This window comes from Scyliorhinus canicula, chromosome 11 (assembly GCF_902713615.1).
Source record: "Scyliorhinus canicula chromosome 11, sScyCan1.1, whole genome shotgun sequence".
Classification (NCBI taxonomy): Eukaryota; Metazoa; Chordata; class Chondrichthyes; order Carcharhiniformes; family Scyliorhinidae; genus Scyliorhinus; species Scyliorhinus canicula.
In genome coordinates, this window is record NC_052156.1 from 39,777,146 (window position 1) to 39,795,224 (window position 18,079).

Below are 18,079 nucleotides of genomic sequence, written 5' to 3' on the forward strand. Positions count from 1 at the left end.
CCCCCAAGTCCCGATCTCCTCTCAGAGTATCTATCCCCAGTCCCGCACACTCCCCTGAGGGTTCCCCCTCTTCCTCCTCAATAGCCCCCCGCAGACCCTACTTCTCCTCCGGAGCATCCAGTTCCCATCTTGCCCCCAGAGCAGCCACATCCCCGGTCCCCTACCCTGGTCCCCCTCACTCCCCTCAAAGCTCCTTCCTTCTCTTCCCGTCTCCACTCACCCGCCCCCATCACAAATATCTCCCCGAGTCCTTCCCTCCAAGTTCCGGTCACCCAAGCCACCATATTCCCTCCAGAGCCCGCACCCCCCTCCCACCGGCCCCATCTCCCTTCCAGAGCCATCCCAAAGTCCCGGTACCCCTCCAGAGACTCCCCAGAGGCCTTTTCTCTCTTCCAGAGCCACCTAGAGTGCTTACCCGCACCCCCCCAAGTGACACCCACCACTCCTCCAGATCCCCCCCATCTCTCCCCCACAGACCTCCCAGTTCGCCATGCTAAACTGCCTTAGTGTCCAAAGATGCACAGGTTCGGTGGGGTTATGGGGATACAGGGATAGGGTGGGGGAAGTGGGCCTAGGTAGGCTGCTCTTTCTTTTTGTTTTAATCTTTTTATTGGCATTTCTCATATTTATAAATAATTGTATACATACATCACTTTTTTAATCCACATTAATTTACTTTATTGTACAGAAGAGGTTTATTTTGTCTTTCTTTTAATTGGTCCTATATACACTTTTGCTGCCCTCTGAGTCAGTCTATGGGCCCCCCTCCTCCTGTGTGTCGTCGCCCCGCCGCCCCTTCCCCCCGGGATGCGCAATCCTTTGGTTCCTCATCTATCATGGTTTTTTTATTCTCAACTTATTCCTGATTGCTGGACTCGAACAGATTTTGGAACAGGTCGACAAACTGCCCCCCCAAGTATCTAGGAAGCCTTCCTCTGACGGCGTACTTAATCTTCTACAGTGGAGAAATTCCGAGAGGTCAGCGAGCCAGTCTGCAGCTGTGGGTGGTGCTGCCGATCGCCAGCCGAGCAGGATTCTCCGGCGTGCAATTAGGGAAGTGAAAGCAAGGGTGTCGGCCCTCTTCCCCATGTGTAGCTCTGGCTGCTCCAATACCCCGAAGATTGCCACTATTGGGCATGGCTTCACCCTCACCCCCACAACCTTGGACTTTGCCTCGGAGAAGGCTGTCCAGACTCAGCAAGCTTGGGACAAGCCCAAAACATGTGGGTGTGGTTGGCCGGGCCCCTCTGGCACTGTTCACATTTGTCCTCCACCCCCGGTAAGAACCTGCTCATTCAGGTTCTGGTCAGGCATGCTCTGTGCACCACCTTGAGCTGCCTTAGGCTGAGCTTTGCACAGGAGGAGGAGTTCACCCTGCTCAGTGCTTCACTCCAGAGTCCCCATCCTACCCCCTTGTCCCCAGTTCGTCCTCCCACTTTTGTCTGGTCCCGTCCTGTGGAATCCGGGTTCTGTCCAGTAGCTGTCCGTATATTTTCCCACATAGCCCCCGCTTCTCGCTGCGTGTACCTATCAGATCCTCAAGTAATGTGTTTTCTGGGACCCCGGGGTACCCTACTATCTCTTTGCGGAGGAAGTGTTTTGTTTGGAGATGTCTCATTTCCTTCCCTTTTGCTAGTTTCCACTTCCTTGTCAGTTCGTCCAGTGTCGCCAGTCTATGCCCTACGTAAATGTCCCCGACCGTCAGCCCCTGTCCTGCCTCCATCTTTTGATGGTGGTATCTAGCATGGCTGGGGGGAATCTGTGATTGCCGCAGATAGAGGCCATGGGGGACATTTTAGTTAGCCTGAACTGTTGTCTCAGTTGGGCCCACGTTCTTGTTGAGGGGGATGGGAGTGCTGCTCTAGCCAGGGCCCGGGGGCCGTTCCTTTACAGGAGGCCTCCTCCATTTGTACCCAATCTGTGTTGGGTTCTTGTACCCATCCCCTCACTCTTTCTTCCGTTGCTGCCCAGTGGTAGTATTGTAGGTTTGGTAAAGCCAAGCCCCCTCTGATTTTCCTTCTTTCCAGTGTTGGTTCGGGAATTCTCGGATTCTTACCCTCCCCTACACAAACGTCATGATTTGACTGTCTACATTCTGGAAAAAGGCCTTGAGGATGAATATCAGTATGGATCCAAACGGGAAGAGGAACCTCGGCAGTACGTTCATCTTGATTGTCTGTATCCTCCCCGCCAGAGAGAGTGGGAGTGAACCCCACCTTTGTAGGTTCTTTTTTACTTCCTCCACCAGGCTGGTCAGGTTCCACTTGTGGATGTGTGTTCAGTCTCTGGCAATCTGGATCCGCAGGTAACGCAATCTGTTCTGGGCATTTTTAAACGGAAGCCCCTCCAGCTCTGCCCTTTTGCGAGTATTTTCACATCCACATTCAGCAGTGAAATGGTTCTGTAAGATCCACATTCCATCAGGTTGTTACCTTTTTTGGGTATCAGTGAAATTGTGGCCTGCGCTAGCGTGGGGGGCAGGGTGCCCCTTTCCAACAAGTCCGCGAACATGTCCCTTAGGTGTGGGGTCAGGATTGGTGCACATTTTTTGTTGAAGTCCGCCGGGAACCAGTCGGGTCCTGGTGCCTTCTCCGCCTGCACGGAGCTGATTTCTCCCAGATCTACTGGTGCTTCCAGCTCACCCAGTCTGTCTTCTCCCACAGCTGGTATTTCCAATCCATCTTGGAACTGTTTCATCTGTTGGGGGACTTGGAGGTGTACAGTCCACAGTAGAAGGTCTCAAATGCCCGACTGACCTCCTTTGGTTCTGTTACCAGTCTGCCTCTGCTGTCCTTTACCTGCACTATTTCCCTTATGGCTGCCTGCTTTCTCAGCTGGTGAGCCACTAGGCAGCCAGCCTTGTCTCCGTGTTTGTAGAAGGTCCCCCATGTCTGGCGGAGTTGGTACACTGCTTTCCTAGTGGGTCGAAGGTTAAAGTCCATTTTCAGCTTTTTTCTCTCCGCCAGAAGCTTTACGGTCGGGGACTCTGAGTATTTTCTGTCAACTTCCACAATGGAGTCTACCAGTTGTTGCCTGGCCACCCTCTCTTCCCTATCTCTACTTGCCTTGTAGGCTATGATCTCTCCTCTAATCACGGCCTTCAGTGCCCCCCAAAACATGGAGGGAGAGACCTCCCGTTTTGGTTGTTACTAACGTAATCGCCTATAGCCTGCAATGTTTTTTGGCAGAAGGCCTTGTCGGCCAGATGGTCCGTGCCCAGTCTCCATGTGTGGCGCTGGGCACGGCCTGTCTCCAACCTCGCATCCATGTAGGGTGGAGCATGGTCAGAGTTAACGATCGCGGAGTATTCCGTCCCCGTGATCCCTGGAAGCACCGATTTCCCCACTGCAAAGAAGTCGATACGGATGCACACCTTGCGCACTTGTGAGAAGTATGAGAATTCCTTTTCTCCTGGGTACAGAAATGTCCATGGGTGCACCGCCCCCATCTACTCTATAAAAGCTCCTGGTTCCCTAGCCATGCCAGTCTTTGTCCCCGTTCTGGGGTTTGATCGGTTGGTCAGTGGGCCCTGTACACAGTTGAAGTCCCCCCCCCCCCCCCCCCCCCCCCCCCCATAATCAGACGGTGTGTGTCAATGTCGGGGATTTCCGCCATAGTCTTCTTTATGAACTCTGTGACGTCCCAGTTGGGAGCGCCCACATTTACCAGTACCACCGCTGACCTTGACGTTCCGTTCCCCTGGGTCCATACTGTCTTGGTTTCTGTAAACCTCGTCCTCTAGTTGATTAGTATTGCCATTCCCCTTGCCCTCGCCCCTTAACATGAGTGGTATGTCTGTCCCACCCAGCTCTTCCTTACCAGCAGTCGGTCCTTCTCCCTCAGGTGCGTCTCTTGTAAGTAGATTATGTCTGCTTTTAGACTTCTTAGGTGGGCGAAGACTCTGATCTTTTCACCGGGCCGTTTAGTCCCTTACGTTCCAGGTAACAATCCTGGTGGGGGATTTCTGACCCCTCGGTCCTGCGGGATCACCCATACCTACCTGTAGGACGAGCTCTGCACTCCAGGATTTCCCTCTGTTAGGGGGCCATCCAAAATGGCCGCGGCCGCTGCTCTCACCATGAGATCGGGCCCCAGCGCTCCGGGGTTTCCTTTTGTCTAGGGGCCACCCAACATGGCCGCTAACTATGTGTACACCACATGGATGCGCCCCTGCACTCAGGGGTCTCCCTTCGCCCTGATGCCCTCCCGAGCGGCTGTTTGTGGCGCCATCTTGGCTCCTCGCCCTGCTCAAAGCCTGCCGAAGCCTGTATCCATTCTGTTTCTCTATCTCAACCCTCACTTTTTCTTCCCTTTGCTTCCCTCTGCGCTTCCTTGAACCCTTTCCCCCTACCCCCTGTCCCTCAGTCCCCTCCCCCAATGTTCTTCCCCATCTCTTCCCCGCCCCCCCCCCTCCCCCCTTTGGTGCCAGGCACTCCCTCTCCCCCAAAAGGTGCACTGCAGCCCTCCTTTCTTTCCGCCCTCCAGTGTTGGCCCTCCTCACTCGTACAAGGGCTCCCCACCCCGTACCTGCCCGGCTTTGGCCCTGCTTTACCCTCCTCCTTCCACCCCTTATCTTGCTCTCCTTTCTGCTTATCTCACCCTCGCTCCCCTTGCTCTGCTCCCCCTCATCACATTGAGAGAAGAGACAAGCCCGAAAACGAGGCAGCACAGTCCCGCGTAAAACAGAAAACACATGCATACATTTTGTGATATTATTGTCTCTGTTTGCAGTCTGTCCGCCACTCTTTCTTCCGATTCTTTTTTCCGCCCCTGCAGCTTTCAGTGTTGTTGCGGTTGTTCCTCCCCCAATTTGATCGATTTAACAAACTCGTCGGTCTCAGCTATTGTGTTGAAATACAGTCTGGCTGGGAGTGCTGATTTTGCTCCATTGAACCCGGCCTTCTATTTTTTTTGCCAGGCCCGCCCCAATGTCTTGGTACACCCTCATGTTCTCCCCTTCCCACATGCACAATTTCGTCTGACGGGCCCACCTGAAGATTTTTTTCCTGGTCCTGGAACCGGTGCAGCTTCGCGATAATCGCTCTGGGCTGCACCCCAGCTATGGGCCTGGGTGGATGCGACCTATGCGCCCTGTCCATTTCTGGGGGGTTTGGATAGCCCTCCCTCCCCACTAGCTTTCCCAGCACTTGGCCGATGTAGCCTGTTGGGTCTCTGCCCTCTATCCCCTCTAGCAGACCCACTATTCTGACCTTCTGCCGTCTGGACCTGTTTTCCTGGTCCTCCACTTTCTCTCTTAGGTTCCCCTGGGTCGTCACCAACCTTCTCACCTCGGTTTCCAGAGCTACAATCCTGTCGCTCTGGTCCGAGATGGCCTTCTCCAACTCCAGGATTGTTTTCTCCTGCGCCTCCACCTACCTATTTAGCACATTGGGCTAAATCGCTGGCTTTGAACGCAGACCAAGGAAGGCCAGCAGCACGGTTCGATTCCCGTAACAGCCTCCCCGAACAGGCGCCGGAATGTGGCGACTAGGGGCTTTTCACAGTAACTTCATTGAAGCCTACTCGTGACAATAAGTGATTTTCATTTCATTTAATTTCCTTCCCAGGCCTTCGATGGTTCGTTGCATTTGGTTTGTCGCCTCCGACATCACCTCTTTCATCATCTTCTGGAACTCAGTCCTGATCGCTTCCTTTATGGCGTTTAGCTCCCCTTTCAGCACGCTTCTCCATTCTTCCCCCTGTGGGCTGGGGGCAGGGGGGGAATCCTGTTCCTGCTTCACTGTTTGGTTCGCCAGCTTCCCCCCTTCCTGTTCACCTGAACCTCCGCCTCGCCTCGTGGGGCCGTCTGCCTACGCGCCTGATTCTCCTGCCCTTTTCCTTCGCTGCTGCTCCTTACATCTCGCCGTCACCTCGATTTATTATTTCCAGGCATATTCCTTTTGCGTGCCTTTCACCTTTGGCTGGGTTTTGGTGGGCTTTTTAAGCTGAAATTCTCAACAAATTGCCTCTGTTGGATTCGTTTGGGAGGAGAGCCACCTGATGTGCGACCGCTCAGCACATCACCGCCACCGGAACGAACGGTCTGCCTTACTCTGGTGTCACTCTTTGCTTTTCTCACTGTTTATGGTGAGCTCTCCCTCCACCGTGCTAATTGGCCGGGTCTGCTTTTCTCCACGCTGTTTCTCACTCTGAAACTGCTCCCCCTTCCCCCGCTGTCCTAACTCTCCCGGTCCACCCCTCTCCATGCTGTCAGGCTGCTCTTTCCGAGGGTCGGTGCAGACTCGTGGGGCCGAATGGCTCCGTTCTGCACTGCATGTATTCTATGGTTCTGTCATTTCCTCTCCTCTCTTTGAACAAGGTGTTTTTCCTGCGTTCTAATCTCATCTTTGGCTCGATAAAACATCCATAACAAAAGTAAGAAAACCTAAATACAAAATCAAAACACTGCAAGTGCTGGAAATTTTAAATACAAATAGTAAATGCAGGAAAGATCCAGCAGGGCAGGCAGCATTTGCTGATAGAAAAGCTGAGTTAAAGTTTTAGACCAACGATCACTCACCGGAACGGGAAAAATTTAAAGATGCGACATCCACTATAAGTGAACAGCTACCTAAACTACACTCCCTCCTCACCACCCCCCTCATTATCCATACTTTTGCTCTCATTCCATCCACATACACCCCGCTTCCCCGCCAAAAGAAAACAGGCTTCCCCTTGTCCTCGCCTTCCACCCAACTAGTTTCCATTCAACTAATCATCCTGTGCTCTTTCCAACAGTAAACACATCTTCCCTTCTGCTCCCTGCATTCCAAAGAGACCATTCTGCCCACAACGCCCTTTTCCACCCTTAAATCATCCCCTTCCCACAGGACCTTCCCATGCAAGCACACGCTCTCGTTTTACCTCCTCCCTTCCAACTTTTCAGGAACCAAACATTTTCTCCAGGTTAATCAGTGATTTACGTGTATTTCGTTTTATTTAGTACATTGTATTTGCTGTTCGCAATGCAGTCACCTCTACACAGAGTCCAAATACAGATTGAGTGATCACTTCGCAGAACACCTCGTTCAGTCTGCAAGCGTGACACTAAGCTTCCAGTTGCCTGTAAAATTAATTCTCCATCCCATTTCAAGTTTGTCCTATCCTCAAGCTCTGACACTGTTCCGACAAAACTCAACACAAGCTCAAGGAACACATGCGTCAGGAAGCAGAGGTAGATTTAAGTGAGCTATGTTTGCATTGTTGGAAGTTGGAAATAAGGTATAGATTTAGGTGTGCTTAAGTTAGCGTTTCTGTGCAAGAAGGGTAAAGCTCTAGTTAAAGTCATGTTAAACGGGACCTCCGGCAACGTCATATGAGAGCAAGTCGCATGAAAGGTGGCTCCCACCTGTGTCTGGGTCTTTGTTTTTTTATCCCTTTTACCAGTTATTGCGGGGAGGGGAGGTTCCCAAACCCAGCTGGCCAAACTAGGCAACAGTTACTCAAGGGAACTATGTTCAAAGTCTCGTTCAAAAAGTCCACTGGAAATAAACCCCAGGGTGGTAGCTTGGCAGCAGAATCTGAATGAGAGAAGGTGGCGGAGGCAGCTGTGCTTATCACGGTACACATGCTAGCGATAGTAATGGTGCAGGAACTGGAAAAGTTTGGGGAGCAGATGGACAGGTAGTTTGAGCGGCAAGGCAAAGAGATGAAGGAGTCTTTCAAAGCCACCATTGAGGAGGCATTGGGCTCGATCAGAAATCAGCTGGGTAAATCTTCGAAGACTGTAAGAGAGCAAGGCGAGAGATTGAAGAGTGTGGAGGAGGCCTTGTCAGAGCATGAGGTGACAGTTTGTCTCGCTGGAAGCGGAGATACTGCTAGTGACGGAGAGCAACAAGGGCTTGAGGGTAAATGTTGAAGACTTGGAGAGCAGGTCGAGGCGATTAAAGCCCAGGATAGTGGGGCTGCTGGAGGGAGTGGAGGGCTTGAAGCTAGCTGGGCGGTGATTATCCGCTTTCACAGCTTTCAGAGAAAGGGTCAAAGAAGAACTGAAATATTGACTGGCACGGACACATAGTGCAAATCTCCCAGGACATTGGGACTGAGCTGGCAAAGAGGCGTGCAGCCTTCAATACAGCAAAGGCAGTGCAGTATAATAAAGAGGTGCGATTCGGGGTGATGTATCCGGAGCGATTGAGAGTCACAATGGACTCGAAAGACCGTTGGCTTGATATGCTGGAGCAGACAGAGGCCTTCATTAAAGAGAAGGGACTGGGACTGGTTGGTGGAGAGCCAATAGAGACTTTTTATGTGAAAGACAGGATAGGGTTGTTGACTATGTTGTATTACAGTGTGTTGAGTCTCTTATTATTATTTTCTTCTTGGATATCAGTATTGTAAAAAGGGGGATGGGGTTTAATATGGTACTAGGAGGGGCAGAGGAGTATTGTAACATTAGGTTTGGGTGCCTGGGAGAGGAGGGCGGGCCAGGTGGGATTATGTTCTTGTTTGTTTTCTCCCACAGGTCCCAAAAGACGTGCTGTTAGGTAATTTGGAGATTCGGAATTCTCCCTCTCCGTGTACCCGAACAGGCGCAGTAATGTGGCGACTGGGGGATTTTCACAGTAACTTCATTGCAGTGTTAATGTAAGCCTACTTGTAACAATAAAAGATTATTATTGTCTGTTTCTTGGGTGGGAGTCACCTCACTAGCTTTTTTTCACTAGCCATTTGTTTTCCCAGTCACAAGCAGTATTTAAGGATAGATTTTTTTTGTCATGGGTTGGACTCTTCACCCCGGGGTTAAAAGGGCGGAATATTCAGTGGTGGCCATCTCTGACCATGCCTTTGCTCCCCAGCCTTTTAGCTAAGATGAGCGTGAGATCAGGTGTAATGACAGTATCTGGTATATCTCTCTTTTGGGGACCATGAATTAGATTCAATTTGAATTGGTTTTTGGAGCAGGCAAGAAGCTGGATTAGGGGTTTGCCCTCGTCCACACACTGAGCTCTGGCTCTGTAACTCTGCTAAAGTAATAATCAAAAATTAATCTCTGACCATGCCATGCATTTGATAGATTTAGTGTTGGAGGTAGGCCGGACACAGTGTATGGGATGGTGGTTGGATGTAGGGTTTTGTCAGACATTGGGTTCTGTCTGATGGTTTTGAGAGCCATAAGAGAAAAAGGAGAGTTCAATGAAAATGGGATGGTCTCGCCCTCTACTCTGTGGGAGGCGTTGAAGGCAGTGAGTAGAAGGAAGGTACATCGTCTAAGGGGCACATGGATGGGGAGGCCAAGAAGGAGCGCCAGAAGCTAGTGGATAAGTTCCTGGAAGTAGACTGGGAGAATGCTAGCGACCCAACTCTGAACTATTGGCTCGCAGGAAAAAGCGACAAATGCAGTGTGGCCTGCTGTCTACGGGTAGGGTGGTGCGCCAGTTGAGGCGTTTGAGGGGGGTGGTGTATGATTATGGGGAGAAGGCCAGCCATCTCTTGCCTCACTGGCTAAGGCAGCAGTAGGCGGTTAGATCATCCAGGTTTGGGACTTGAAGGGTAGGCTGGTTTCCACTCCAGATAAGGTGAATGGGCATTTTGAGTCTTTTATGAGAATCTTGATAGGTTGGGGCCGCCAGAGGACAACAAGCGGGAAAGGGCAGAGTTTTTTAGAAGTCTGGAAAGTCCCACAGGCCAGGGGGGAGGGGGACCACAGGCCGAGCCAGAGGGCGGCACAATGTACATACGGTAAATTAAAGGAAAGATAGGATAAACCTTTCTGTAATAATAAAATAATTTAACGCGGCAAAAAAATGTACATAACTGTGGATAAATGTGGAAAATGGCAATAAAAAGATTTTTTTTTAAGTCGTCAGTGTCAAGGTGGGCTCCCATTGGTAGGAACCATCTGTCTTTTTTAGTCTATTGTTGTTTGGATTTTTTGTCCTTTTGGTATTTTTTGGTATAAAATGAAAAAAGTTTAATAAAAATATTACTTTTTTAATTCATGTCAAAAGGATTTGCATGTATGGGCTGGCTTTTTGGTTTCATTTGAAATTATGTCTCTATTGTGCTTAGAGAGTTTACGCCATGAAAAGTAAACATTAGCTTGGAGAAAAAAATTGCTTAGCAGGCAGGCGCCAGCTTTAAGGAAAATACCCTGATGAGTTTAGTTTAACTGAACCCATTAAAAGAAGCAGCTTAGCAGCGAAAGTGAGAACAGCTCTATCAGTTCTGCCAGAAGCAGAAGCAAAAAAATGGCGTAATGGGCAAGAAAGTAAATCCCAGAAAAACTAAAGGACATTTAAGTTATATAAACCAGGGGATCAAAAGAGAAGTTCCAGCAACTCTGAACTCAAGGAACAAAAGAAGCAGGAATTGGTACAGATTTGAAGAAATCCTAAATATTGGTGATATCTGTGAAGTAAATGTTGAAGCATTGGTGGCTGGATCCATGATACTGAAAAAGGAATATTGAAAGGAGTGCTGGAAATCCTAGAAGTAAGAATAATCTTTAATATTGTCACAAATAGGCTTACATTAACACTGCAATGAAGTTACTGTGAAAATCCCTTAGTCGCCACACTCCATCTACCTGTTGGGCACACTGAGGGAGAATTCATAATGTGTTATCCTTAGAATCTGTGTACATTTGTGAAGGTCAGTGGGTGCGAAGGGGTGTTGCATCACAGTCAAACTTTTCATGTTTATTAAATGTTTTTTTCATTCTGCAGTTAAAAGCCAATTGGTATTCCTGTGACTCTGTTCACACACATTTTCTAAAAAGAAATGTAAAAGTTAAGGTCTTTTGAGCCAGAATTCCATTCTGTGACCTTCCCATCCAGTAGTATCAACTGGGATTGTAACTTCTGTTAATTAAGCACTTTACAGTCTTCCACACACAACCAGATTCAACAATTAAAAATCACAACCTCTGTACTCAATTCTTCAAACAACCACTGTTGGGGAGTTCAGCTATCCACATTTGCACCTCCTCTGCACAAATCCTTTGTGTTTTTTTTTTACTTGTCCCATTACCATCTCCTTACATCATCATCCCTTGTTATTTAATCTCTCTGCCTTTCTTTTATTTTTAAATCAAGGGGCAATTTAGCGTGGCCAATTCGGGTTGTGGGATGAGACCCATGCATACAAAGGGAGAATGTGCAAACTGCACACGAATGGTGACCTCTCTTGCCTTTCGACCCCATGTAAGACCTCCCCATCTCTGCAATTCTTTAAAACATGTTAAATATCTAATTTCTAATCCTAACAATAGGCCATGGGCCTTAAAACTTAGGAATTGCTATCTCCACAGATGCTTCATGACCTGTTAAGTATTTCCAACATTCCCTGGTTTTCATTGCATAAATGTTTCGATCCTCGTATTTGGTTTCCCTTGAAAAGGAAAATCATAATTGGAACTATTTTGAAATTACGCTTTTTGGAGCTCAGGCAGATTGATTGTTCAATGCAATTTGGCACAAATTTTTCAACTTTGATACCATGTTACATTAACGCTGAGTCATCATCAGAGCAGACAACACAAAACACACAGTTAGCATGCACCAAATTAATTGATTTTGAAATCAGCAATTTTATCTAATTTAATTTAGCTGTTTCTAATCTAATTAAATTAAAGATCTGTTGCACACAAATGCAAAACAAACTCAAACAACCATCTCTTCACACAGTTATGAAAATAAATAAAACAAAGTTATATTTAAAAACAAAGCCTATCTTTCGGTAAGGGATGCCACAATAAAAATATAGCACAGGGATACTAATACTGAAGCATATTATAACAATGCATTTAAACTGGATTTCCACATGCCACATAAAACATTTTTACAAATCACGAACACGAAAATATTGAAAAGTGCCAGATAGTTAATGAACCTGGATATTAACACTTGGTCTTGAACAAGCCTAACAAGAGGGGTGTATAAATTTAGCAGCAACATATCCCTATTGTGGCAATACTTACATCTCTCTGCAAGGATTTCCACTGAAGAAAGGAAATGGGAGACATTCGCACACACACATACACACAGCCGGTCTCGAAATTCAAGTTAACATACCTGCCATATTTTATCGGGTCCAAAATCATATGAGCGCTGTAATAAGTATAGCATTAGAAATGCTGCAATATTCAATTTCCATCCAGTGATGGGAGGTACTTAAAACATTTCAGTTCTACATTTTTAAGTTACTCAATGCTGGAGGCTCTCAGTTCCAACAAGCCAGGGGCAGAAATAATAATTAATCAGTAAATAACTTTACCCTGGGACTGGTAGCAACAGCCACATGATCCAAGGAATTGAAGCCTCTGGCAGGCAAAACCACACTGTCAAAGTCACTATAGACACTGATTGATTTGAGTGAAAGTGAGTTTTACTTCAAAACAAAAAGGTATGCTATATGTTAAAAATAGTTTACTTCAATATTATTTCCCCTTTTGTGGGGAATATATATATATTTTTTAAACTGACAAGGGAAGGGCTGAGATTAGAAAGGGTGAAAGGAGTGAGAAAATAAAAACATGGTCAACATGAAGGAAAAGCTTGTCAAAGCTCATGGGTAAAATAATAAAGGGTTGGAGAAAACTTGGAGAGCTCGATTGGACAGGCCAATTGGAAAGGCACGGGTGTGTCCACTGGTCAAAAAAATTGTCAAGATTGGAAGTTACAACACAAGGAAAAGCACGGAAAGAGATAAATGTCACAACGTGAAGCAGATGTGAATACCAATGTAGATTTAAGCTGGAGACGGTCTACATATATTCACGGTAGAGGAAAATGGTAAGTAACGGATAATGAAGGAAGAAGAGCATCATCATACATTGAATTGGCACAGAATGCCACAGCATCAGCAAGTCCAGCACAAGGATATCATTGCACTGGCCAATAATCCTCTACAGGACAATTTGTTAAATCCAATCAGATAACAGAAATGGAATGGTTCATTTTTTGTGTGTGTGTCTCTTTGTAATACGTATGGCTTGGTAATTCAAAGATGTTTGGGGAAGGCAACTTGCATCATTAACCAGTAACCACTCAGAATTACCACAGGTTATGAATAAACCGCGCTGTCCTCACTGCTTATGATTTCTGTAATGCTCCATTCGGTACATACAGAATACTGGTGTTGGGAGCTAGAGGGTACTTAGAAATTGTGGTTAGGTCCATTGAATGTGTTATTAGAAAAACACTGAATTAATTAAAGTTAAAGGATTGATTCCGGATACCAGCTCCAGATGATCTAAGAGCCTCTCAAGCAATTACATGATTATTTTTCTGGCCTTCTAAATGCCAGGAAACTATTCCACAGGTGGGAAGTCAGATGGTGCACAAGACTTGCTGAATCAGCGGACCTGCTTGCATTAAAGCAGGACACAGAAATACTAGGACAGGCAGATTTGAAGGCTTTGGGGAAGGGTTGGGGGTGGGACCTGCTATTTTCGACTGCCAGATTCCCAGTTCTCATCTGAAAAAAATAGGCAACCAGTAAGGAAAATCAGAGGGCTTTAGCAATCTGATTGACACCAAGTTCTTGCCGAATGTAGGGAACTTATAAATGTGCAGCAACCTAAAAGCTATGGCAATTTAAGTCTTGCACCAATTGTAGGACCTGAATTGCAATTTTCAGGCATTTGTCAGTCTAACCACCATGCCTCAAAAGGCACCACCCCTGAGCGTACAGCATTTTGTTTTTGTGGCGAGGGCATGAGGAGGGTGGGGAAACAGAAAATTAAATCAAGTTAAGTCAATCAAACCTAACTGCCTTCCCGGAATGAAGGCTTATTGATTTCCTAACCTCCCACAACCGACGAGCTGTAGAAGATGCCTGCACCTCACCAGCAGTACAAGGCATACAAATAAGGCTCGGCCCTTAAAATGTTTATGTGAGCCATGTGGCCGACCCAAGCCCAAAACAGATACTTCACCTTAAAATGTGATAGTGGGTCACAAATCAACAATTGCCAATTCTGCAAAGGCGTGCAGTCCATTTCAGGAACCAACTTCAGCGTAATAAGCGTGTGCGCGTTTGGGCACAGAAGAGGTATTGCAACAGTTATATCCACCTTCAGGTGACAGATAATGTGAGGCAAACATAGGGGTTGTGTGGTCATGGTGGTCCTTTCTTTGGAGCAACCACATACGTGGGGATAGCCAGTGTGCAAAAATACAGAATTGGTCAGATTCAAAGTGTTTTCAGAACCACAGATGTACTTGCGGTTCAGCGGAGATATCCTGCATGGACTCAAATGAAAGCAGCATGGGTTTCAGCAACTGCAAATTAACAGCTTTAAATGGGCATATTGAAGGTGTTATGGTCCGACTACACAATAGGATGCAGCTAGGACTGGAAAATAAAGCACAAGCAAGCCCTGGATTGATGACCAAATGGTTGTTGTCAGTATGGGACAGGATTCTGTGCTTCACCAATCAGGAAAAGGAGTCGAGAGCCAGCAGTTTAACAAACTATTTCAGTTCTAAGCACAATGTTTAATTCCTTTGGGATCAGAATTCCTTTGGAAGCCTGTATTGCCAGTTGAGAGAGACTGAAGGTGATACAGATAGTTGGCTTATCCAAAGAATTTCAATAAATTGAATTAGAATGACATGGGTATTTAATCCATGGCCTCGCTAGCTATTTAGATATAATGGGCATCTTGAGGCGGATTTTCATTTATAAGAAACTGGAGATCCACTTATGGAAGTGACCATTAATGCTGTGTCCCAAGGGAAATATCCAGTGCAAATGTCTCAAAATCTAACTCTTTTGGAAGACATTTCTTGAAAAGGCCAATTACCCAACAGGAACTCTTTCTTTTTGTGCATTTATCACACTGCTTATTATCTGATGAATTGCTCATGTTTTTATTTTTCAGATTTCCATTTAATTTGCGTTGTTTTGAATAGTTGCTTCAGATGTGCCCTCTCTGGTCTGAGTTTAACACTCTGCTGCTTCAAAGCAAGCAGCATGATAGTGGTCAATTTATGATTAGCGGAGTTGATAAATGACTTCAATTAACCTAGTCAATAAATGACCTCAAATAGGATAATTATGTTTCATGCACCTGGAAAGTCTTTTTTTTTTTAAAGTGCAGTTTCTGGGAAAACCATTCACTTACAGAAACTGTTGAGGAGAGACAGAAATGGTACTTCAAAAACCCAAAATTGTAACATCCAATAAAAGCAAAATTACAAATTGTGAAGCTATAGTTTCGGCTGAAAAAGCCACTGGGCCTTGAGGAAATCGGTAGGAAAGTGAAACAAGAACAAGAAAACCAACCATTTCATCAAAATGTGAATGCGTCTTGCTAACTACAAGTTATCAATATCTGACAATTTACAGAAATTAAGCAATTATTTTAAACTGATTAGGTTATTAAATAAAATAGGAACATCTTTTCTCCAACCCAGCTTTAATAGAACATTTTAACGCATGCCAGCTTTCCAATAAAAGCAGCGTGATCGTGAGTGTGCATCCTGTATCATTTCAGCCAAATTGGCATAATTTGTATTGTAAAAACTAAACATCGTGGGTCCGTATTTTTTGTGTGCCCTTCACTTCTTGTTGGTGCTTTCATATTCATCTGCCAATGGAAGTTTCCTAATTCGTTAATGTTTTGGAAGTTTTTTTTTATACATAATGGAATTTGAGAATTCTATTTTTTCCATATTCGGTCAAAAATTATATACCAGCTGCCCTTTTAGACTGGAGCAAACTTAGAAGTAAATTCCTGGACATTTATCAGGCAAATAAACATTGCCTGGACTGCTATATTGATGCGTTTGACAAATGTCACCACTGCTTCCCAGTGAGCTTTAAGCATACAGTGTACTAATTTGTCTTTCAAAGCAAATTATCAATTCAAAAGTTGGCTTTAAATAAATATGAAACTTGCACAGGACTGTTACCAGAGTTTCAAATTAATTGGTTAACAGCAGTGACATGCATCGTTTTTCAGCATCACGCTACAAGCAACCTGTTGAAGTATCGTAAATTGGTCTTACCTTCATTTCAATAACCGTTTGAAGAGCCTTCGTCTTTGCCGACTCTGGCTGGATTGGGGTTCTCCTGTGCAGTTCCTGTGGAGGTACACGATCAAAGGAAACTTGACGACTCATTGTGTTACATTGTAAGTAATGGAACAATACAGATATAATTCGACTATTTAATAAAACGGAGAAGTGAAATGGCCTACATGCCACAGGTTCAGCCTTTGTTACTCTCCCCAGTACACTGCAGTTTCTAGCTTATATTACAGTCATTGCTACCAGCACATGCGCTATGTCAGCTTCTATCAATAATTAATGTCAACTGTGACAGTGACAGCAAGCAAACGCTCAGACCATTTAATTTAACAGCACAACTCCTTCGTCGTCATCGAGCTATACTTCATTGCATTCTTGACAGTTAATTGATGCTGATTAAACATGTCAATACTTAAACATACAGACACAAATCAAGAACGTCACAAATGTATTTTCTTTAGAAAACTAACTTTCGCTCGTGTAATTGGCACTCAACAGAAACAGGGAATTAAAATGTATAATGTTAATAATGGATAAATACACTTAAAAAATTATGATATCAAAACTGACCAGCTCTTCCAAATACTAGAAAATTGGGCATCCAGACAAAAAATTATATTGTTTTACTTTATTCCAAAACAGCACAGTGACTGCTAAAATAGATGAAGCACCATTATTTTCGTCAGATTGCAACAGAACTATTGATATGGCTCTGTAAAGCCTCCTGGCTAAGGTATAATTTTTGCGCAAAAAGGAGCTAGATTAAAGTTTAGTTAAAACTATCAAAGTTGCCATTTTATATACAATAATTGTTAAGTGCTCAGAAATTTAAAGATGTAATGCAAAACTGATATGACTGCATGTCAGCCTTTTGGCTCTTGTTACAACACATTGGACAAAGCATCAATAGCTTTTAAACAAACACTCCCCATATTAACATCATCTGTCCTTCAAAAGGCAAACAGCATTGACGTATTGATTGGGAATTTAGATAGGTACACAGGGGAAAAAGGAACAGAAGGCTATGCAGATAGGGGTTAGACAAAGTAGTCTGAAAGGACGCTAAATATTGTTATGGGCCAGGGTTTGGAGAACCCCAAAATGTATCATGGTGTTCGCCTGACCCACAACATTTAATAGATTGGTGTATGTGGAGCACACGGCCCACTCTACAGGTATGGTACAGCAGAAATGGAAAAGTATTTTTAAAAGCAAAACAATGTTAATTCTATGAACTCAAGTTAACCTTTTTAAAACATAGTGAACACCTTAGCAAACATCAAATCAAATATAACCCCCAAAGAATACAACACTAAGTAATCCTTAAGCTGTCCTTTTAACATCCATAAGACTTTTAAAAAACCTTTAAACAGAGGCACATCAGGTTAAAGTCACTACCGAGAGCAGTTATTAGTTTTAAATCACCAAAGGATCGATTTACAGTCTTTAGATTACAGAGAGAGACTTGTACACCTTCTGGCTGTGACTGCAGCTATCCAGCTCTGAAAACGAAACTAAAACACACCCTACAGCAAACAGCCTAAAATAAAAATAAAGAACTGACAGACAGCCCAGCTCCATCCACTCTCTGATATCACTGCAGAAGTAAACACCCATTTCTTAAAGGTACTCTCACTACAGATATTTATATACACACCCATTTATAAACACCCATTTCTTAAAGGTACTCTCCCATGACACCTCCCTCCCCCCCCCCAGAAAAAAAACCCATCAACTTCATGATGGTTTCATTGTTCACCTTTTCACTATCCTTTAAGAAATGCACACAGTAAATATATTTTTTGTTTAAAAAAAAACAACACACGCAAACAGGTATCCTTCTCGATTGACAGTCTCTTTGAACAAGGTCTCTGCACGGTCCATCCATTTCTCTACGCCTCGGCATTTCTCTTTCAAGTCAGATACTTTAGTTCAATCTGATTACAGAGTCCCTTGTAATTCTCCAACACATGAGCATTGGTTATCACAGCTTTCAGGCAGTCAAATGCCTGTTGAAAGTGCACTGCCACTGACATTTTCGACATTTCTTCAGCAAGTCTATCAGTGGAGCCACCACGCTACAAACATTGTTCACAAATGTT

General features: G+C 45.2%; 1 protein-coding gene across 13 annotated transcripts in view; it reads right to left on the reverse strand.

Annotated features, from left to right (window-relative positions):
- The window catches only part of LOC119974015 (ERC protein 2), a 1,008,595-nt gene that overhangs the window by 757,332 nt on the left and 233,184 nt on the right, over positions 1–18,079 (reverse strand). For all 13 annotated transcript variants that reach the window (XM_038812801.1, XM_038812804.1, XM_038812800.1 and 10 more), the window contains one exon: positions 15,957–16,031. In XM_038812801.1, the coding sequence (XP_038668729.1) occupies positions 15,957–16,031 (75 nt within the window). The remainder of the gene's footprint in view (positions 1–15,956; positions 16,032–18,079) is intronic.